The 21,896-nt window shown below is 47.7% G+C and overlaps 1 protein-coding gene across 3 annotated transcripts in view; it reads left to right on the plus strand.

Moving 5' to 3' along the window:
* Positions 1 to 18,642, plus strand: part of cntn1b (contactin 1b) — a 32,466-nt gene extending 13,824 nt beyond the window's left edge. Inside the window, exons 3-24 of one of the 3 annotated variants that reach the window (XM_049010365.1) lie at positions 313 to 351; positions 1,167 to 1,293; positions 2,167 to 2,348; positions 2,606 to 2,701; positions 3,030 to 3,236; positions 3,478 to 3,577; positions 3,842 to 4,023; positions 4,393 to 4,517; positions 4,784 to 4,901; positions 5,092 to 5,242; positions 5,641 to 5,768; positions 7,187 to 7,359; positions 8,113 to 8,236; positions 10,620 to 10,787; positions 10,909 to 11,058; positions 11,351 to 11,421; positions 12,738 to 12,972; positions 13,610 to 13,713; positions 15,866 to 16,055; positions 16,256 to 16,371; positions 16,518 to 16,674; positions 16,763 to 18,642. In XM_049010365.1, the coding sequence (XP_048866322.1) occupies positions 313 to 351; positions 1,167 to 1,293; positions 2,167 to 2,348; positions 2,606 to 2,701; positions 3,030 to 3,236; positions 3,478 to 3,577; positions 3,842 to 4,023; positions 4,393 to 4,517; positions 4,784 to 4,901; positions 5,092 to 5,242; positions 5,641 to 5,768; positions 7,187 to 7,359; positions 8,113 to 8,236; positions 10,620 to 10,787; positions 10,909 to 11,058; positions 11,351 to 11,421; positions 12,738 to 12,972; positions 13,610 to 13,713; positions 15,866 to 16,055; positions 16,256 to 16,371; positions 16,518 to 16,674; positions 16,763 to 16,845 (3,026 nt within the window). In that variant the 3' untranslated portion in view covers positions 16,846 to 18,642. Of the gene's footprint in view, positions 1 to 312; positions 352 to 1,166; positions 1,897 to 2,166; positions 2,349 to 2,605; positions 2,702 to 3,029; positions 3,237 to 3,477; positions 3,578 to 3,841; positions 4,024 to 4,392; positions 4,518 to 4,783; positions 4,902 to 5,091; positions 5,243 to 5,640; positions 5,769 to 7,186; positions 7,360 to 8,112; positions 8,237 to 10,619; positions 10,788 to 10,908; positions 11,059 to 11,350; positions 11,422 to 12,737; positions 12,973 to 13,609; positions 13,714 to 15,865; positions 16,056 to 16,255; positions 16,372 to 16,517; positions 16,675 to 16,762 lie in introns of those variants that run through there. The other 2 variants (XM_049010371.1, XM_049010377.1) reach the window with 2 other exon arrangements.
* Positions 18,643 to 21,896: the final 3,254 nt, after the last annotated feature.

Genomic DNA, 21,896 nt, shown 5'->3' on the forward strand with positions numbered 1-21,896 from the left:
GAATATAAGAGTAAACGCTTAAAAAGTAACGTTGCTGACGCGTACCACACACTAGCTTTTGCTAATGGTGCCTTTCTGGGAAGATGACACTGCAAATTCATATGAGAACACATAAAAAAAATTCTCTGTCATGTACCGTGGAGACGGTTTCATTCTGATCTGAATCAGATGAATAGTCTATGTTTGAAAATATAAGTTTAAACTTCAGTCAACAATTTATGTATTTACATGCACAGGTAATATACTCTTCTTATGAATATAACTATTTTCTAAGACAATTTTTTACTGCTCTTCTCTGTGTATATTTTGCAGCAGCATTGCTGTTTGGTGACATGCCCAGGATTTACGGAGGTAAGCCCTGTCTGTACATTTCTTCAATGATAAAGTTCTGTTGTCATTTGTCTTTGCCAGATGATGTGATAATTGAGCAGTGTGAATATGTCAGGGGGGTGGCATGGTGGTGCAGTGGTTAGCACTGGGGGCGGCATGGTGGTGCAGTGGTTAGCACTGGGGGCGGCATGGTGGTGCAGTGGTTAGCACTGGAGGCGGAATGGTGGTGCAGTGGTTAGCACTGTTGCCTCACACCTCTGGGATCCGGGTTCGAGTCTCCGCCTGGGTCACGTGTGCGGAGTTTGCATGTTCTCCCCATGTCGTCGTGGGGTTTCCTCCGGGTACTCCGGTTTCCTCCCACAGTCCAAAAACATGCTGAGGCTAATTGGAGTTGCTAAATTGCCCATAGGAATGCGTGTGTGAGTGAATGGTGTGTGAGTGTGCCCTGCGATGGGCTGGCCCCCCATCCTGGGTTGTTCCCTGCCTCGTGCCCATTGCTTCCGGGATAGGCTCCGGACCCCCCGCGACCCCGTTTGGACAATGGATGGATGGATGGATGGAATATGTCAGGTCGGTGCAGGGCTTCACTGGGCGGTGCTGATCATCACTCCTGGTTTGGGCCTTGATCCGCCCCTGCAGTGTGTCTGCAGTGTGTCTGCAGTGTGTCTGCAGTGTGTCTGCAGTGTGCATGTTGCCCTGCTTCCTCTGCGGTTCTTTCCTGTTTCCCTCTGCATATTTCACAAATACCAAGTGATAGAACTGCCTCTTTCTAATGGACTGAGATTCCCCCAGTGTGGGATCTAACTCTGCTAAAGCGCCGTTGCTGTTTCCCCCAGAGGACGCGACGGGCTATGGGCCGGTGTTCGAGGAGCAGCCCATGGACACCATCTACCCGGAGGAGTTTCCAGAGGGAAAGCTCTCCATGAACTGTCGGGCCCGGGCCAACCCCCCCGCCAAATATAAGTAAAGCATCCTTTGCACCCCCCCAACCCTGCCACACCCCTGCTTCAGCTGTCTGTCCTCCTGCCTTTGGCCTTCCACCCCGCCTTCCTCTGCTCAATGCAGTGAGACACCAATGCAGTGTTTGATGGGACTGACCTTTTTTTCCGTTTAATCCTGTGTCCTCCTACTGAAGGACGTGATCCGTGATGGATGTTGTGATGCCAGTATCCAAATGTAACTGGCATCACAAAATCCCAGCAAACAGCCAAACCAGACGCTATCTGGTCTTTTCTCCAGGTAGTGATATTAAGTATACAATGTCGTAGCTTTAGCAAGCAGATCCAGGTGAGAACAGTGCAGATGGCAAGGAGGGCAGGCGGGCAGGCGGGCGGGTAAAGAACATAAGCAGGCAAGCAGGTGGATATAGAGCAGACATGCAGCAGCCAGCGATTCAGCAGAATGTACATCGGAAACATTAATGCAAAGCGAAAGGTGACATCACAGGCGAGGTAACGGTGGGGAGGAACTGCAGGCTGTCAGCGGTTTGCAAACCAAGTTCCAGGATCCCAGTCCCCAACGGACTGACGCCATGTTCTTCTGCAGTGATCACTTCCTGTTCTCTAAGTAAGTCTGATAACCTAAAACTTAGTAACAAAACCAACGAAATATTTAGTGCATTAACAAAAAAAGCTACAAAATACAATCAAAAAATTCTGTTTTCTAAAATATTTCAAAAACTTAATTATAACTCCTACGGATGTTTTGTGGTTCATTTAATGTGTCTTAAACAGGCCCATATATAGGACTGTTTAGGAGATGATGGCCCATGGAGATGGTGACAGTCTGGAGCAGTGGGTGCTGATCTGAGGGCATGACTGGCTCTTTCCTCTCCAGATGGAGGATAAACAACTGGGAGATTAAGCTGTTGGAACAGCCGGACGAGCACTACAGCCTGGTAGGTGGCAACCTGGTGGTCACCAACCCGGACCGAAGCAAACACACCGGGAAGTACGTGTGTGTGGCCCAGAACATCTACGGCATCATCATCAGCAAGGAGGCCATCGTCAGATTTGGCTGTAAGTCAAGAGTATGACTCTCCTAACACCACAGCCAGAGCTGTACTTCTTCGTGTACGTTCTAGGTAACACGTTTGGTGATGGTGCCTTAATGGGCACAGAGAGGATCCTCTGGAAGATCCATAATACTTTAACAGTATTTTAAATTCTTCTGTGTAGTCGTGCAGTCGCCATGTTCACACGTTAACCCTCAGAAGATACAATGTGTCCTCTAGTTGGCCTTAAGTTGTTAACTCGGGTAACCCCGCCTTTCCCAGACCTGAATCCATTCTCCGTAGAAGAACGCGAAGCAGTACAAGTGAGAGAGGGACAAGGGGTGGTTCTGCTGTGTGTCCCGCCTGACCATAACGCCGGTAAGCTGGCCCCTGGCTCTCTGTTATGCTAGGCTGTTATTGGCAAGCAGAATTTGTTCATGCAGTAAAGAAAAGGCTAATAGATAGGAAGGCTAATGAGCTTAGAGCTGTTTGAGGTGGCACACCTAATGTTTCATGACCACCAGCGAGGTCTGTATATAATAAGGCGTCTGGCCTGCAGAGAGTGAATTGACACTAAACAACTGGGAGGATAGACAGGGAAGCTCCTCAGAAACTCCCAGTCTAATGAAGTCTTTCAGCTGAGCATTTCCGTGTATATTTTTTCACGTTCTCCCAGTGATCTTCACCAGTATGTGTTGCTCCTCAGATGATGTGACGTTCCGCTGGATTCTCAATGAGGCCCCCAATTTCCTGCACCCCGACAGAAGGCGCTTTGTATCCCAGACCAGTGGAAACCTGTACATCTCTAAAGTGGAGGAATCAGACTTCGGCAACTACTCCTGTTATATGTCCAGCTTAACCGTCTCCAAAAGCGTGATTAGCCCGTTCATTCCTCTGATCCCGCTAGCAGAGCGTGAGTAGTGACACATCAACCCAGGTCAACCCAAAGATGCTAGCACACATGCTAATGTTATTTGCCTATAAATGACAGCAGCCTGCTTCGGACATGGCTGTTCTCTGACTTTGGATTGAGGGGGACAGTGATGTGGAAACGCACTTGCAATTATCATGAGCATCTTCTGATTTGTACCTGCTACCTCAGTGAATGTATGCTATGTATGACTTTCACTGATCTGAGATCTGTTCTCCCTTAGGCACGGTTTATAAGTATGCGGCTGACATAAAAGTTAAATTTTCAAAAACCTACGCCCTGGTGAATCAGAACGTCACCCTCGAATGCTTTGCCTTGGGAAAGTGAGTTATGACATTAAATGCACATTAATTCTTACTGAAACACTGAGTTATGAGATTTTCTTTGGTGTCTGTCCTCTTGTCTTGGATGAGGAAGACAATACCATATGGATTTGGGTGTTAGTGTAGACAGTATGTGTGGGTCAGGACTGTAGACACTAGGCATTGTCGTGGACATTAATTGGGCAGCGCTGTTTACAACAGCAATTTGGGCAGGAGACGTACAAGACTGTAGGCAAGGCAGAGTGACAGCGGTCCTGTGCTCAGTCCCATCCCAGAGATCCGCTGGCGGAAGCGTGATGCCGAGCTGCCTGCCAATCATGAGATAACCATGGCGGGGGCGCTGTTGCACCTCTTCACAGTGCAGATAGAGGATGAGGGCTACTATGAGTGTGAGGCTCTCAACTCCAAAGGCAAGGACTGGTACAAGGCCTACCTCTACGTGGAAGGTACAGCTCCGAGAACCACCACCTTTTTACTTGGCTATATCCAGTACTGTCCTGTATCCGTGTAGCTGTATTCACACCCTGATGTGGCTCTGCGCTGTCTCCCTGCGCTGTCTCTCTGCGCTGTCTCTCTGCGCTGTCTCTCTGCACTGTCTCTCTGTGCTGTCTCTCTGCACTGTATCTCTGCGCTGTATCCCTGTGCTGTCTCCCTGCGCTGTCTCTCTGCGCTGTCTCCCTGCGCTGCCTCTCTGCACTGCATCTCTGCGCTGTATCCCTGCGCTGTCTCTCTGCGCTGTCTCTCTGCACTGTATCTCTGCGCTGTCTCTCTGCGCTGCCTCTCTGCACTGTCTTTCTGCCTCTGCTCCACCCTAGCTGCCCCTGAGTGGGCGGCACACATCAACGACACAGAGAAGGACATCGGCAGCGAGCTGACCTTGTCGTGTGTAGCCACCGGAAGACCGGAGCCCTATATCCGCTGGCTCAAAAATGGATATTCGGTGAGGATGACGCCCCATTGGGGATACCTTCATGCCACTGTGTCCCAGATGTGCCCTCGTCCCCTTCCCAAAGGATTTCAAACTGAAACCTTGCGAATATAATACAAATACAAATGAAGAGAGTGCGGCATTAAAGTGCGGCCATCTTAAACTCTGTATACAGTGAGATTATTCTTTGCAGTTACATACTGTGTTTTTGTTTAGCTTACTGGTGGCCCCCAGGTCAGTAGAGAGTGTGAATTTAACTGCTGGCCCTCCCGATGCAGTATGGCAAGGGGGAGCTGAAGTTCAGCACACTCACCTTCGAGGATTCCGGAATGTACCAGTGCATCGCCGAGAACCGGCACGGGAGCATCTACGCCAATGCCGAGCTGCGTGTGATTGGTTAGTGTGTCTCTCAACTCGGCTTGGGTGCAGGGGCTGTTTCTCCCTCCTGTGGGGGTGGGGTTGTACCCTGTGCTGACACCCACACATCTGTCTGTGCATTCCTATGCATACCTCCACTTTACATATATTTGACCAACGGAACAGTGTGAATTGCATTCAAATATAATATGGGAATGTCCCTCCACAGCCTGTCCTCCAATATTTGAGAACAACCCAGTGAGGAGAAGGCTTCTGGGTGCCAGAAATGGACGTGTGGTCATCGAGTGCAAACCCAAGGCTGCTCCCAGGGCCAAGATCACTTGGAGCAAAGGAACCATGATGCTGACCAACTCGTCAAGGTCAGCCAGCAGGAATTCAAGGGGAAGAGAGGAAGGGGCTGGAGAAGGGAAAGCAGAACGGGGGGTGGAAGGTGCAACAGGCAGTACAAAGGAAAGAAGTACACTGACTGAGCCAGTTTTGTTACCAAGGTCTTAGGTACTTGAATACAAAGACTAGATAACCAGTAAAAACACAGAGCATTGCTATGTCATCAGTGTCCGGTATGCTAACCAAATGCTACAGAAATAACATAGCTAGTAATACTAGGAAAAGGTTTTGAATGTTTACTGTTATCCAGTCACCCAGAAGCGGCTTAATTAGCCACATGCTTGTGCTTGTAGTGTCTACATAATACTGGGAGCGGGTCTTGTGTGACCCGTGTCACGTAATGCCTGTTTTGGCCACCGTGTGTCACTAGGATTCGTGTCTGGGATGATGGGAGCCTGGAGATCTTCAACGCCACAAAGGCAGATGAGGGGATGTACACCTGCTTCGCAGAGAATGACAGGGGCAAGGCCAATAGCACCGGCACCCTGTCCATCACAGGTGTGAGAACAGTCGTAGCCTTATGTCCATGAGCGAGGGTGATTGAACAAGACCTAAGAGATTGTTCAGAACATTGAACCTTTTTTTCTGTTCTTCCATCCACTGGATGGAAGGACACCATCTGGGTGGAGTGATGGCTCTAAGGCTATGGAGTTGCTGGTTCAAATCCCCTGAATGCCCAGAGTAATTCTACTCTGTTGGGCCCTTGAGCAAAGGCCCTTAACCTGTTAATCTACATCCAGCCCTATAAGGAGGTCCTCCAACTTACAGGGAATAACTTGGGGGTTGGTGGCAGGATTGGCACTCCAGCCACTGGAAAAAATTTCACACTGGTCCATTCAGACTAGTGTGGTGCTGAGGTGTCACCTGCCTCATGGCTGCACTCAGGTTTTCACCCCTGAGGTGGTTTGTCATGTGATAAGTGCAGCAACACACAGTGTCAGTGCTCGCTCCTTACACACTGCGTCAGTGCACACTCCTTACACACTGCATCAGTGCACGCTCCTTACACACTGCGTCAGTGCACGCTCCTTACACACTGTGTCAGTGCACGCTCCTTACACACTGCGTCAGTGCTCGCTCCTTACACACTGCGTCAGTGCTTGCTCCTTACATACTGCGTCAGTGCACGCTCCTTACACACTGCATCAGTGCTGGCTCCTTACACACTGTGTCAGTGCTCGCTCCTTGCACACTGTATCAGTGCACGCTCCTTGCACACTGTATCAGTGCACGCTCCTTACACACTGTATCAGTGCACGCTCCTTACACACTGTATCAGTACACTCTCCTTACACACTGTATCAGTGCACGCTCCTTACACACTGTATCAGTGCTCGCTCCTTACACACTGCGTCACTGCTCGCTCCTTACACACTGTATCACTGCTCGCTCCTTACACACTGTAGACCACAAGACTCAGCTGTTGTCCATTACAAAGCATCTGCGGGGTCCCTTAAGTAATTTTTGCCCCATGATCGGGTTCCTGTGCTCTCATGCCCTCTAGTGGTTAGGGCTGTTTTCACGATACCTCTATATTCTAGTATATGGGTGTCAAACTCCAGTCCTGGGGGGCCGGAGCCCTGCACATTTTTGGGATTTCCCTCATTTAACACACCTGATTCAACTCCTTGTGCTAATTACCACACAGGTCTTGACCTGAGTCATTTGTGGTGGAACAGGGAAAGAGCTAAGTTACACAGGGCTCCGGCCCCCCAGACACCTCTGGTCTAGTACATAAAAACAGCATTGGGGTCTCCCGGAGAAATGTGTTGCAGCCTTTATAAAGCTGGGTTCCTTTTTGATCTTTTATCATCCTTCTCTTGAAAGGAATAGCTGTCATATTACCTTGTGTGGAATAATATCTCTGTGCTTCAGTGTGTGGGAACAGCCCAGTCACACCGGTCCTGTTGTTGCAGAGGCTACCCAGATCACCGTGGCCCCGTCCGACACAGGGGTGCATGTTGGAGAGACAGCTCGCCTGCAGTGCACCGCCTCCCATGACCCAGACCTGGACATTACCTTCATCTGGTCTGTGGACACACACGTTATCGACTTTGACCGGGAGAACGAGCACTATGAGCGTATCATGGTAGGTAGTTTGTTCTGATTTAACGCCAAAACACTCAGCATTTTTCTTTAATCATGCTTTTGTCTAATAATCAAGTTTTGTCTAATCATTATAACATGGATTTTTGTAGTACTCTCTCTTTCCAGTAGAGGGCAGGTCATACTCACAACATCTGCAGAGAGCCATGTTGAGATGCTGCCCACTTACGGATTTGCTCTGACATCATCCCTACAGCAAAGCTGAATTCACAGCTCTGGATTTAATGAAACCATTAGTCATGTGCTCAGTAGAGTAAGGCTGCTCCGTCTGATCTGTACAAGGCCACAGCCCTCACGTAGGCCCCTCCCTGCTAAATGTTAATGTCCGTTGGATGAGACCCCTTGAAGAAGGTGGTAGTTTTTAATTTGGTCATGACTTCAAAATGTCTGACTTCCGAGAGCAGGTTCATTGTATGGGCACAGATGTCCTGGCAGATTCAGGGGCCCTACCCAGGAGCACAGTAGGCGCATGGCTACCCTGGCAGATTCAGGGAGCCCATAACATTTCACGGGGCCCCTCCAAGGGGCGCAGTAGGGGCACGAATACCCCGGAAGATTCATGGGGCCCAGCACTTTACAGGGGCCCCACCCAGGGGTGCAGTAAGGGCACGGATACCCTGGCAGAGGTAGCCCAGAATTTCTAGCTACACCCCTGGCTGAGAGTTTCCTGTCTTCTAGTATAACGTGTGAGAGATGTTGTAATTGAGCAGCCTACCTGGTCCTCTGTCCCGCTCAGACCCGAGAGTCGAGTGGAGAGCTGTGGATCAAGAACGTGCAGCTGAGGCATACCGGCCGCTACAGCTGCACTGCCCAGACTATAGTGGACAACAGCACAGCCTGGGCGGACCTCATCGTCAATGGTGAGTCCCTGGACCGCAAAAACACAAGTATAAAGAGATAAGCTGGTAGACGAGAGGCTGACATGTCTGTTGGAGAATGCTAAAAGATACAAGCAACAGTTTCTGTAGCATTTCTAATTACCATTTTTCTAGGTGGGTTGCACGATTTAGATTTTGATTGTCTATCGTGACATAGACACGTTCAGTGTCCCTTTTTCACCTCAGGTTATGTTTGGTCCCTACAGTCCATTCTGTGTCCATTTTGACTGCAGGTTATGTTTGGTTCCTACAGTCCCTTTTGTGTCCATTGATGACTGCAGGTTATGTTTGGTCCCTACAGTCCCTTTTGTGTCCATTTTTGACTGTAGGTTATGTTTGGCCCCTGCAGTCCATTCTGTGTCCATTTTGACTGCAGGTTATGTTTGTTTCCTACAGTCCCTTTTGTGTCCATTTTTGACTGTAGGTTATGTTTGGTTCCTGCAGTCCATTCTGTGTCCTTTTTTGACTGTAAGTTATGTTTGCCCCCTACAGTCCCTTTTGTGTCCATTGATGACTGCAGGTTATGTTTGGTTCCTACAGTCCCTTCTATTTCCATTTTGACTGCAGGTTATGTTTGGTTCCTACAGTCCATTCTGTGTCCCTTTTGACCGAAGGTTATGTTTGGTTCCTACAGTCCATTCAGTGTCCCTTTTTTCACCACAGGTTATGTTTGGTTCCTACAGTCCATTCTGTGTCCCTTTTGACTGCAGGTTATGTTTGGTTCCTACAGTCCATTCTGTGTCCTTTTTTCACCACAGGTTATGTTTGGTTCCTACAGTCCATTCTGTGTCCCTTTTGACTGCAGGTTATGTTTGGTCCCTGCAGTCCCTTTTGTGTCCCTTTTTCACCACAGGTTATGTTTGGTCCCTACAGTCGCTTCTGTGTCCCTTTATGACCGCAGGTTATGTTTGGCCATATGAAGCGTCTTCTGAAGACAGTCGGGGGAGTCCGGCTCGCAGCACTGAGGTTTACAGATGCGACGGGGCTTGTCTGTCTGCCAGTCGCTGCACGGTTCCTCACCGATGGCTGTCGTTCCAAATAATTTACAAAGCCAGAGCCATTAAATGCAGTTCTGGATCTGATGTTTGGAGAACGGGCCCAGTGCAGTGGTTAGGTTTGGCCGTCAGTGAGGGATTATTGTTGTTTTGAGGCGGTCTTCTCAAAGCCACAGACTGAATGTCTTCCAGGAGACTTTTAAATGTATTTGTTTTTTTCAGTTCGTTGATCAAAAATGACCAAATAAGGGTTATGGCATTTAATGTCGCATCAGCGATGTTATTGGCTGGAGCAGTTGTCTTGTACATCGTGTTTTGATCACAGTGGTTAGATATGATACTTGGCATTCTTACTGTGGGTCTGGTCACAGGTAAGGCCTTGCTAATGGGGACATTATGGAGAACAGGGCCCTTTGGATGACAGGAGACGCTGCACCAAATTCTTTGTAAAGATCTATGGTTTATTATCCTCCTGAGCTGATTACAAAATGTTCCTTCAGACACAGTGAATCCAGTCGGCACTAAGAAGGTCAAACATACAGCCTCTGCTGCAAGACATCCAGGGACCGGTCTGTAGGTGCTGAGACATGGACAAAAATAACGCCAGTGAACCCAACGTGTCTCTCACACTCTGTGGGTACAGCAAAGGCAGGAAAGTAACAGGCTACAAAATGGAGCCAAATCACATTATCACCCAATTACAGGGCTGACAGACATGAATGAATTTGCCTTTTAGAGGGAAAACAGAACAGAAGACGGGAGGTTTAGCATTACTGTCATTTCCGTCTGCAGCCGTCCCGGTTTATAAGGCTTGTGGAGCAGCCAGAAGCAACTGAGAAGTTTGAGCTCCGGTTAGAATGAAACCATGTGCCAGACGCTTAGCTTTAAGGTCACTGCAGTCAGAAAAACACAACTGTAAATGGTTAGAGTATTAAAAGCATAAATGCTGTAAAGCTTTGGATTAGAATGCTATGCAGCTGAATAAGTAACCGACCTTTCGACACAAACTATCCAGGGCTCTTTGTCAAGCGCTATGTCACCTCAATTAAAAGTTAGAAACCTCCGCAGAGCCCTGAACGGAATTATGGGATTAAAAAGCTTGTCGCTTTCTTTGGTTCCTCCAGAAATGATGGTTGCAATCTTTTAACCCCGAGCCTTTACGCAGACGTGTTTCTTTGCAGCAAGCTGGTCTTTCCGTTTGAGTACTGGCAGCACTGCTACTTGATCACTGTGTATTCATATCCAATGCTAGAAGATGCCAGCAGTTAAGTACAAAGCACTTGTAAGTCCTCAGAGAGCTGACAGGGTGGCGTCTGTGCTCCTCTGTAATGGCACTGCTCTCCCAGCATGTTTTCTGCTGTTTGACACAGGACCCCCGGGACCACCAGGAGGCGTGCGCGCAGAAGAAATCCGGGAGAAGACAGTGAGGCTGGTCTGGACTCGTGGCACCAGCAACCACAGTCCCATCATCAAGTACATCGTCCAGACCAGGGATCAGTTCACTCCGGATCGCGAGGAGTGGCGAGACGCCAGTACCTGTGAGTACTGCTGCCCTCCCAGCCATGTGCAGCATGAGAATGGGGAGGGCTGCTTGGCTGCGATTTCCGACCGGCTGGCTGAAATGCACGCCCTTTCCATTTGGACATCTGCCGTTCTCAGCTCCACCAGTTGTCCAGGGCAGTGAGGAGATGACCACTGTGGTGGACCTGTACCCCCACTGTTACTACGAGTTCCGCGTCATCGCCATCAATGATCTGGGGATGGGCGAGCCCAGCATCCCGTCCATTAAAATCCGCACCTACGATACAGGTGAGTTCATAACGACATGCCTGTGTTGGAATTTGTTACTGCATTATGTCACACAAAACACAGGTAGGCCTGAATCTGGGAAAATCTAGGAAGTTTATTAGTACAATATTGATCCTCTATTCAAACCCAGTGGAGGGATGAGCAGCAGATTTTGTGAATCTGTGTGAGCCTATGTGAGCTTTTGTGACCTCGTGTTACTGTGTGAGAGAGGCTGAGACTCTGCTGTCCGTAAAGATGTTGGTGGTTAGGATCTCAGAGCCAGGGACATTCCTCTGTCGTCATCTTGTTGCAGTTCCCACCATGGCCCCCTCAGACGTCAGCGGGGGAAGCAATGTAAATGGGGAGGTCTTCATCACCTGGACGGTACGTCCTGTTCCTGTGTTCCTCCATGAGGGTGTGAGTTCTTGATTGTATAACACCAGAGTAACACAATAGAAAGTCCTATAAACATACAAGGAAGCATGTCTGTGGATTAAAGAAGGTTCAGTCATCCTGGTTGTGTAATTAAAGTGGGAAAACAGGTTAGCAGGTTAAACTGCTTTATAAATTAGTGCTTGGTCTTTTTCCAAGATCACATTGGCCTCATAACCTGGGTGATGTCTGCTTGAAAAATGAATCTTTCTTTGGGGTGAACATCCTTTTGTAGGTCTAGAAATATAGCAGAGTTGATTGTTGAAGTTTGCGTTGAGATGTGAATGGCTTCATTTGTGTTATGTGGGTTTTACTTGTGCGACATGGCCTTTATTTGTGATGCAGCATGAGTTTTACTTGTGCAATGTGGGCTTTACTTGTGTGATGTGGACTTTACTTGTGCAATGTGGACTTTACTTGTCCAGTGTGGGCTTTACTTGTGCAACGTGGGTTTTACTTGTGTGACGTGGACTTTACTTGTGTGATGTGAGCTTGTGTGATGTGGGCTTTACTTGTGCGATGTGGTCTTTACTTGCGCAATGTGGGCTTTACTTGTGCAGTGTGGGCTTTACTTGTGCAACGTGGGTTTTACTTGTGCGATGTGGGCTTGTGCAATGTGGGCTTTACTTGTCCAGTGTGGGCTTTACTTGTGCAATGTGAGCTTGTGCAATGTGGGCTTTACTTGTGTGATGTGGACTTTACTTGTGCAATGTGGGCTTTACTTGTCCAGTGTGGGCTTTACTTGTGCAACGTGGGTTTTACTTGTGTGACGTGGACTTTACTTGTGTGACGTGGGCTTTACTTGTGCAATGTGAGCTTGTGTGATGTGGGCTTTACTTGTGCGACGTGGTCTTTACTTGCGCAATGTGGGCTTTACTTGTGCAGTGTCAGCTTGTGCGATGTGGGCTTTACTTGTGCGATGTGGGCTTTACTCGTGCAATGTGGGCTTGTGCGATGTGGTCTTTACTTGTGTGATGTGGGCTTTACTCGTGCAATGTGAGTTTGTGGGATGTGTGATGTGGGCTTGTGCTACGTGGGCTGTACTTGTGCTACGTGGGCTGTACTTGTGCTACGTGGGCTGTACTTGTGCAATGTGGGCTTTACTTGTGCTACGTGGGCTGTACATGTGCTACGTGGGCTGTACTTGTGGTACGTGGGCTGTACTTGTGCGGTGTCTCTGAGCCCTGGGCCCAAGCCAGACTTAACCTCCACTCGTCATCCAAGGCAGGAATGTTAGAAAACTTTGCCGTCTCAACATGCACCTGCAGCCCCTGCTGCCGCAGTACTACAACGGGAAGAAGTTCGGGTACGTGGTGGCCTTCAAACAGCACGAGGAGTACGAGTGGAGACGGGTGACGGTGGCCGACCCTGAAGCTAGGCGCTATGTGCACAAGGACTACTACATCCTGCCCAACACGGAGTTCCAGGTGAAGGTGAAAGCCTATAATAACAAGGGAGAGGGTCCCTACAGCCTCACCGCCGTCATTTACACCGCACAGGATGGTGAGTCTGCCCCCCCCATGGTTCCTGTTCCCTTATCATTCTCTATTCCCTTATCTTTTGTTCCCTGTTTCTAGTTCCTTACTTTCTTGTCATCTCTGCCCTTGTTCCCTATGCCCTCCATTCCTGTACCTCGGTTCTGTAGTCCCTTGTTCCCACTGCTTCCTGCTTCCATCGGCATCCTAGAACATCAAGGGTTTGGATGCGTGCAGCCAGGAATGCGAGTCGGGGATCGGGGGCTGAAGGGAGCCCTTTGGAATGAATGATTTGATATCATCAGGGCTTTAATACGCAAATGATGCTTCTCCCACTTGTGAGTTCAGGCTCTCTCACTGCTGCTCCATGGCATTGAGTTTCCTGAACAGTGATCTCCATTATGAATTACTATTGGAATATAAAAATGCTACTTTGGTCACATGATCCCCTTTACCTTAATGCAACCCTTTCCTTTCCTTAGTTGCCTTCTTAAGCCTTTAAACAGGGACTGGTCAAAGCATTTCAGTGTACTTTGTACTGGGCCCAGCGGTAAGGTGTGATTCCAGTTATAGGTCTTTTAAAAACAGAGACTTGTGCCATGAGTCTTACAGCCAGAAACAGGGAGCTGCTTCGGCTGTCTGGTGATGCTGCCTGTCCCCCCCAGTTCCCTCGGAGGCTCCAACTGAGGTCGTGGCACGAGCCTATACTGCCACCGAAGCCAAGGTGTGGTGGCTGCCCGTCTACCAGCAAATTGTCGAAGGTTATCAGGTGAGACTGGACATGCGTCTCACACATCATTCACGTACACATCATTCACGTACACATCATTCACGTACACATCATTCACGTACACATTATTCACTCACACATCATTCACTCACACATCATTCACTCACACATCATTCACGTACACATCATTCACGTACACATCATTCACGTACACATAATTCACGTACACATTATTCACTCACACATCATTCACTCACACATCATTCACTCACACATCATTCACTCACACATCATTCACGTACACATAATTCACTTACACATCATTCACTCACACAACAGTCAATTAGACAGATAGACAGACAGATAGATAGATATCTGCCATTTGCACAGGTACAGGTCAGTACAAGTACACTGGAATTCTTGAGTATCTCCCAGAGATATATATATGCCCATTGCTTCCGGAATAGGCTCCGGACCCCCCGCGACCCAATATCATAAGCGGTTTGGAAAATGGATGGATGGATATATATAATGGGCACGAGGCAGGCAACAACCCAGGATGGGGGCCAGCCTATCGCAGGGCACACTCACACACCAGTCACTCACACATGCACACCTATGGGCAATTTAGCAACTCCAATTAGCCTCAGCATATTTTTGGACTGTGGGGGGAAACCGGAGTACCTGGAGGAAACCCCACGACGACATGGGGAGAACATGCAAACTCCACACACATGTGACCCAGGCGGAAACTCGAACCTGGGTCCCAGAGGTGTGAGGCAACAGTGCTAACCACTGCACCACCATGCCGCCCCTGAATTATTTCACATAAATAATAATAAGAAAGTATGTTATACATAAAAGTGGAATATTGCACATGTTTGTTAGGCTATTGCACTGAGAGAGTTATTTGACTGACTAAGAGGAAACACAGAATGAAAATGAGGTTGTAGTCCTCTGATGTGTCTGATTGCCTCTTTGAAGTGCTACTCTAACTGTCCAGGTAATGTCCATGGGGGGAGTGGGGGGGCTGTATTTACTGGACTTAATGTCCTAAGCCATCAGTCTAACTGTGGCTGGGAAGAAGCTGGTGTGAAATCGTGTTTTGTAGGTGGTGATGCTCTCTGGCCAGTGGTGTCTTAGGTTAAATCATATGTTCATCCTCCTGAACAGGCAGAATGCTGGGTGATGTTGATCACTGAGTATGACCTGAGCTGGATGATGTTGATCACTGAGTATGACCTGAGCTGGGTGATGTTGATCACTGAGTATGACCTGAGCTGGGTGATGTTGATCACTGAGTATGACCTGAGCTGGGTGATGTTGATCACTGAGTATGTCCTGAGCTGCGTGATGTTGATCACTGAGTATGACCTGAGCTGGGTGATATTGATCACTGAGTATGACCTGAGCTGGGTGATGTTGATCACTGAGTATGACCTGAGCTGGGTGATGTTGATCACTGAGTATGTCCGGAGCTGCGTGATGTTGATCACTGAGTATGTCCTGAGCTGGATGATGTTGATCACTGAGTATGACCTGAGCTTTCCTCCAGGCAGAATGCTGGGTGACGTTGATCACTGAGTATGACCTGAGCTGGATGATGTTGATCACTGAGTATGACCTGAGCTGGGTGATGTTGATCACTGAGTATGACCTGAGCTTTCCTCCAGGCAGAATGCTGGGTGTATAATGTGTCCAAAGAGGGGAGGTCGGAGCCTATGATTCTCTCTGCAGTTTTTACAACTTGATTGCATATGTTGTTAATGTTAAATTGTGTTTTTTCCTACGCATATGTACACTTACTGCCCAGATAAATAGCCTTGACTTATAGTACAGCAGGGTTGGTATTCCGGGTCGTGTGTCCCCTCTGGGGGCTGCGGCACAGTCCACCACAACAATTATGGGGTTAATGGCTCAGGAACCCAACAGTGATATGATTATTTTCTACAGATTTCACACAGGCAAAGATGGCTACCCCGCACAGCCAGACAACCCTGCCCCGATGAATGTCTACAAATGCATCCTGTCATTTGCTGATGCAGTTGTGAGCCTTATGGGATATTCGGTTATTAAAAATGGATGGACACTCACTGTGCATTAAGGTGCTTTCATCTAGAGTGACCCTTCCGCACTGAGAATTAGCCCTTTGGTAACCTAAACCCTCCCCCTGCTGTCTGCCACCTCCCAGGTGAAGTACTGGAGGAAGTACGACGACAATGAGGCGGCGGCCCAGCGCGTGCTGGTGCCCAACTACATCAACCAGACCCTGCTGGAGAACATGCTGCCAGACTCGCACTACCTGGTGGAAGTGCGTGCCTACAACTCTGCAGGCTTCGGCCCACCGAGCGAGCACTACGAGATGTACACCAAGAAAGCACGTAAGCCCCCCGGGGCACCCCGAGACGCTCTCCATGGGAGATGCTTCTTGATGAGGTCTTTGCCCCTGTACTACATCTGAATAATAACTGATTGCATCTATCATGGTGGTAAAGCCTGAAGGACAGAGCTGGTTACAGTCCGGTACAGTACGTCCCGGGTTCTAGGCCCTGACTGACCCCCTCCTCCATCTTCCTTACAGCTCCAGCCCGACGTGCAAGAATCTACAGGACGTATAACTTACTGGGTACCTACATAAATGTGGCCTGGGACCATGTTTATGCCTTAGACAACGAGTCGTACATAGAGGGTTACAAGGTAGGTGAGCCGTGGAACTGTACATACACTGGAAAATTTTGCTTTCTGTAAGCAACTAACTAGCTAGTTAATTGATTGCGTGATTAAAATGGATTAAAGTGATAAATGTAATCAAGATCCCTGATATCCTACTATCTGTGGCACAGGTGCTGTTCAAGAAGCCAGGTCACTTGACTGGGATTCTGTACACAACGGGAAAGCACTACATGGACTTCCCGGTTCCGACAGAGGGCGACTTCTTGGTGGAGGTCCGAGCTCGCAGCGAGGGCGGCGATGGTCCCATTTCCCGCGTCCGGATTTCCGGTGATTCTCCATTGCTCCATTGCTCCTTCTGACACTCTTTCCCTGCTTGCATTACCTTTCTCACACTTCCTTCTCTCCATGGTTATAGCTGGTGGAGTACTGTCTGCACAGTCATTCAGTCTGGCCCTCCTGCTCGTCGTCGCCCTCGGCTGTCTGGGCTTCCAAATGTAAGGTCATCATCTCCACGCTGCGGAGGAGCACTAAGACTGGCGGCCTGGTCCTGGTCCTCACTGAGACTGGCGGCCTGGTCCTGGTCCTCACTGAGACTGGCGGCCTGGTCCTGGTCTTCACTGAGACTGGCGGCCTGGTCCTGGTCCTCACTGAGACTGGCGGCCTGGTCCTGGTCCTCACTGAGACTGGCGGCCTGGTCCTGGTCCTCACTGAGACTGGCGGCCTGGTCCTGGGTCCATTGCCAGCCCTCCTCAGTTTTATTGCAAATTCAGCTTCCTCGTCCCCAGAGATGCCCGTGGAAAAGACAAGGTTCTCCAGAAAATCCCTACCTGCCAAATGGAGGAATATTCAAGGCCACTGTAACTTAATTTTTTTTAGACTTGTTCAGTATGCCTTATATATACATTCATTTTGATTCGTGGGATTCCAGTGTGGTAAGATAATGAAAAATACCCCACAGCCACAAGAGCTTGTTTTCAAAATTAGATGTAAATATCTTTATGTTCTTGTTCATGTTCATGCACAGTGTCAATTGGAAAAAAAACCTATACAATAACTCATTAAGTTAACCAAGTAATTAGCTGTGAATGATGTGTAAAAGTAAATATTTTCTATTTTTTCTAATTTTACTAACTATTCTTTTGGCTAAAGTGTATCTTAGAACACTTTCTCTATTTATACGGTTTGCTTTACATCAAACATTTTCTTACACGGCTAATAATGTCATTTTGCATTCAATAGCACATTGTCCAACATTAATGAAATACATTGTATATCTTATGTGTTTATTAGGAAACATAATTAATGGTAAATTACAGCATATTGTTATTAAGAATGGTATTTCTCTGATATACCTCGAACAAAATCACAACATAAAAGATCTGAAATCAGATCAACCCTGAACAGAAAATGTGTAACATGTATGTAATCCATTGTCTCTACAAGCCATAAAAAAGCACTTGGATGTGAATCTAAAATGGAACGAGTCCATGACCAAGCTGAGTCTGTAATACAAAAGGGAATGTAGTGAATGGCACAGAGAAACGCATGTGAGGAAAAATGTGTTGTAGGATTGTTGTGTGCAGTTCTGTTGCCTAGCATGCATCTACCATGACGTTTCAAAAACCTCCAGAGAGAGAAATGCAAGGAGAGCATCTCCGTGGAGCCCAGCGAGTTCTGCTGGGAATTCCATGCTACGCTCTGTTGCTGCGTACAGGAGACTGCGGTTAACCTCGCGTGGCTTTCCCTGGTGTTCCAGCTTGAGTTTAAGTAACCTGGCTAGACCAGTAGGCTAATGCTTCATTGTCATGTTATACTGCCATAAACACAGAATCAAGAATTACCTAAATGCCTGGGCGATGGCCTGCTGGCCTTCCTCTCTGCCTTGTGCTCATTACGACAGCCCCATGGCGGTCTTTTAAAATGCCAAGATGACGCTGTATTAGTAGTTCTGGGTGATGTTTCAGTTTCACTGATAATGAAGTAACAGTTGTTTTACAGTGTTAGTGCACAAATGCTTCATTTTGATTGTGCTTTAATCAAAACCAGCCCAGTAGCTGGGATGCTCCATTCTGATCCTTTTCCTGCAGCTAGACAGTTTCCAGACTGCATGAAAGCCTTTAGCTGTTATGTACCATGCTGTGCAGAGGGAAGTGGAGGGTTTGCATGTGATGTGGTTGTGAGCTGGAAGCTATGCCCATGACCCAGTCTGCATTGCAGAGGTCTGGGAGGGAAGCCATTTGGTCATCTGCTCAAGTCTTTGAGTCTCCTACATTAAAGTTTACTTAGAGAACAAAATATGACTCTGTGTGATGTCACTCACCGCCGCAGCTAGATGTATGTTTGTGAGGCTTTGCGGCTAGGCACGTGTTTGCAAATCTTTGCAGTTAGGTGCATGTGTGCGAGGTTTTGCAGCTGGGCGGGCATTTGTGAAGCTTTGCAGCTAGGTGCATGTGTGTGAGGCATTGCAGCTGGGCGTGTATGTGTGAGGCTTTGCGGCTAGCGTGTATTTGCAAGGTTTGAAAGCCAGTGTTTGTCTAACTGTCTGCACACTGTGTTTTAATGGTACAGCCAATTCCCGCAGCTTGCCAGCCGCTCTGCTTATGCATCTCCACATGTCTGACTTCCTTGATTAATGAAACAGTTGTTACATCTGTCTGCCGTTTGGTGGTAATTTGGATACATATGGGCTGGAACTGCTGCCCTCTATAAAACACATTTTGACACAGAAAATGGCAAACATATTCAGCCATCCATTAGTTTTTCAATGCCTTTTCCCTAAGGTAAGTCTGGAGCCTTCCAGGGGACACGCTGTAAGAAATGGCCGTCTACCTCCAGTTGGGTACACACACGCTTACACTGTGGACAATGGGCCACTCATTAAATATTATTTTATGCTAAAGCTTCTCTGAGAAGCTACAATGTCCCCATAGACTCATCACACTGCACCTTGAGTGGCTCATTGACCCTGTAAGTTCATGCTTGATCCCTTAACAAATGCTACATTGGCTACTGTGTTGAGTTGCTAAATCCATTTATGTGGTGTTGTGGGACAGAGATGCATTGCTGCAGATACCAGATAATGTTGAGGCAAACGATGATATTCCAGTCGAGTAAATTGTTGTTTCTACATGTGATTACACACAGCAGCAAAGCTCTTTCAATGTTCAAAGTTCTGCCCCCCCCAAGAAAAACAATTTTGTGGTTCCATGGAGCACAATTCCAAGGATATAAACGTTTTCAGATAACGGTATAGATAGCCCATTAGACTTAAAGAGTTGTGCCCAGAAATATAAGAATCTTACAGTTGAAGAGGAAGACAATCTTGGCACATAATCAGTAATCTGATGAAAACCCTTGGGAGTCGGTAAAGCAAAGAGAAGAGGGCAAAGTAAATCAAAGGCATGTCGTTTATCTACAGCTTCACGATGCAGGTTTAATTTTGGTTTACGCCCCCTGCTAATTTTCAATGCCTCACTAATTTCAGCTTGAAAGTAAACATCTCAAGCAGAAGCACAGCCCCGGGGGATGGCAAGGCAAAGCCAACTTGTTAAGAAGCAGACAGTCCTGGTCACTAGGTTTTTGGTCACACAACCATCTATTTAAACCACCCCATCACACCCCATGGCACAGGCTACTATATTCAGTTGTGAGTTGCTGTCCTGGCATACATTCCCTGACCCAATCAGAACACTCAGTGACTAATGGCATACATTCCCTGACCCAATCAGAACGCTCAGTGACTCATGGGATACATTCCCTGACCCAATCAGAACGCTCAGTGACTCATGGGATACATTCCCTGACCCACTCAGAACGCTCACTGACTCATGGGATACATTCCCTGACCCAATCAGAACGCTCACTGACTCATGGGATACATTCCCTGACCCAATCAGAACGCTCAGTGACTCATGGGATACATTCCCTGACCCAATCAGAACGCTCACTGTTTCATGGGATACATTCCCTGACCCAATCAGAACGCTCAGTGACTCATGGGATACATTCCCTGACCCAAACAGAGCGCTCACTGACTCATGGGATACATTCCCTGACCCAATCAGAACGCTCACTGACTCATGGTATACATTCCCTGACCCACTCAGAATGCTCACTGACTCATGGGATACATTCCCTGACCCAATCAGAACGCTCACTGACTCATGGGATACATTCCCTGACCCACTCAGAACGCTCACTGACTCATGGGATACATTCCCTGACCCAATCAGAACGCTCAGTGACTCATGGGATACATTCCCTTACCCAATCAGAACGCTCACTGACTCATGGGATACATTCCCTGACCCACTCAGAGCGCTCACTAACTCATGGGATACATTCCCTTACCCAATCAGAACGCTCACTGACTCATGGGATACATTCCCTTACCCAATCAGAGCGCTCACTGACTCATGGGATACATTCCGTTACCCAATCAGAACGCTTACTGACTCATGGGATACATTCCCTTACCCAATCAGAGCGCTCACTGACTCATGGGATACATTCCGTTACCCAATCAGAGCGCTCACTGACTCATGGGATACATTCCGTTACCCAATCAGAACGCTTACTGACTCATGGGATACATTCCTTCAGTGAAGCTCAGGTGAGTTTGTGGGGCTCTTTCGCTGAGGTGCAGAGGTACATACTCAGCTGGGACATAAAGGCTACAGAATGAGATGCTGTCAGTCTAATGAAAATGTTTCTCTAGAAGACATGGTACCTGGCAACAAGGTATTGAACTGTAGTTTGTTCAAAGATAGTCGATCGGCTGAATTTATTTCTTACGTTTATTTCTGTCATGACAAAAAGATGTGCACAAAATGACACTTGGTCCGTGCAGCTCGTCAACTGCAAATGTTAATGGTTCTACAGCAGCAGACAAGACAGATATTAAAGCTTTTTAAAGTACAAAGATGGCATTCTGGAACCACTGGTGTTGACATCCATTCTGGAGAGGCACTGCAGGGTAAGCATCTCCTTCCAGGTTCTGGTGCAGTCCAAAGTATCCAGGGGCAGAATTTGAATTGCCTGTGGCTTCTCAGTTGGGATATAGCAGAAGTTGCTATGTTAATTAAATAGCTTTTTCAAGGGTGTATCTGTGAGGCCCATCTAAGCTGTTTGAAACATCTGACTTTGGGTCAACCCTAGCCTTTCTGTTACGAGGTTCTTCTCAGTTCCTCTCAAGCTGCAGCTTTGCAAAGCCTGATTCTTCTTGCAGGCATCCCTCCTTGTTGCTTCTCTCGCAGCAATAAAGCATCTAACAGGAGATTCCACTGCATGTGTTGCCTCGCTTGGCCTTTGCTGTAGCCGTCTTTCTCCGTCAGACCTTTCGAAGATGTTTTAACAGGTCGTTACAGCGTTAATATTAATGTCCCGTTTCAACCGAAGTATTTCCAAATCGAAAGTTATGCTGTATTTGTCATTTCATTATGAAATCACATTTAAAAACATAGAATATGGACCAAACCCTCTCAAGTGAACGTTCAGAAGAAAATCTGTTCCTGTTCTCAGGATGAAAGTCATTAACTTAAGTTTGCAGT

The sequence above is a fragment of the Brienomyrus brachyistius genome, chromosome 1 (genome assembly GCF_023856365.1).
Source record: "Brienomyrus brachyistius isolate T26 chromosome 1, BBRACH_0.4, whole genome shotgun sequence".
NCBI classification, from domain to species: Eukaryota; Metazoa; Chordata; class Actinopteri; order Osteoglossiformes; family Mormyridae; genus Brienomyrus; species Brienomyrus brachyistius.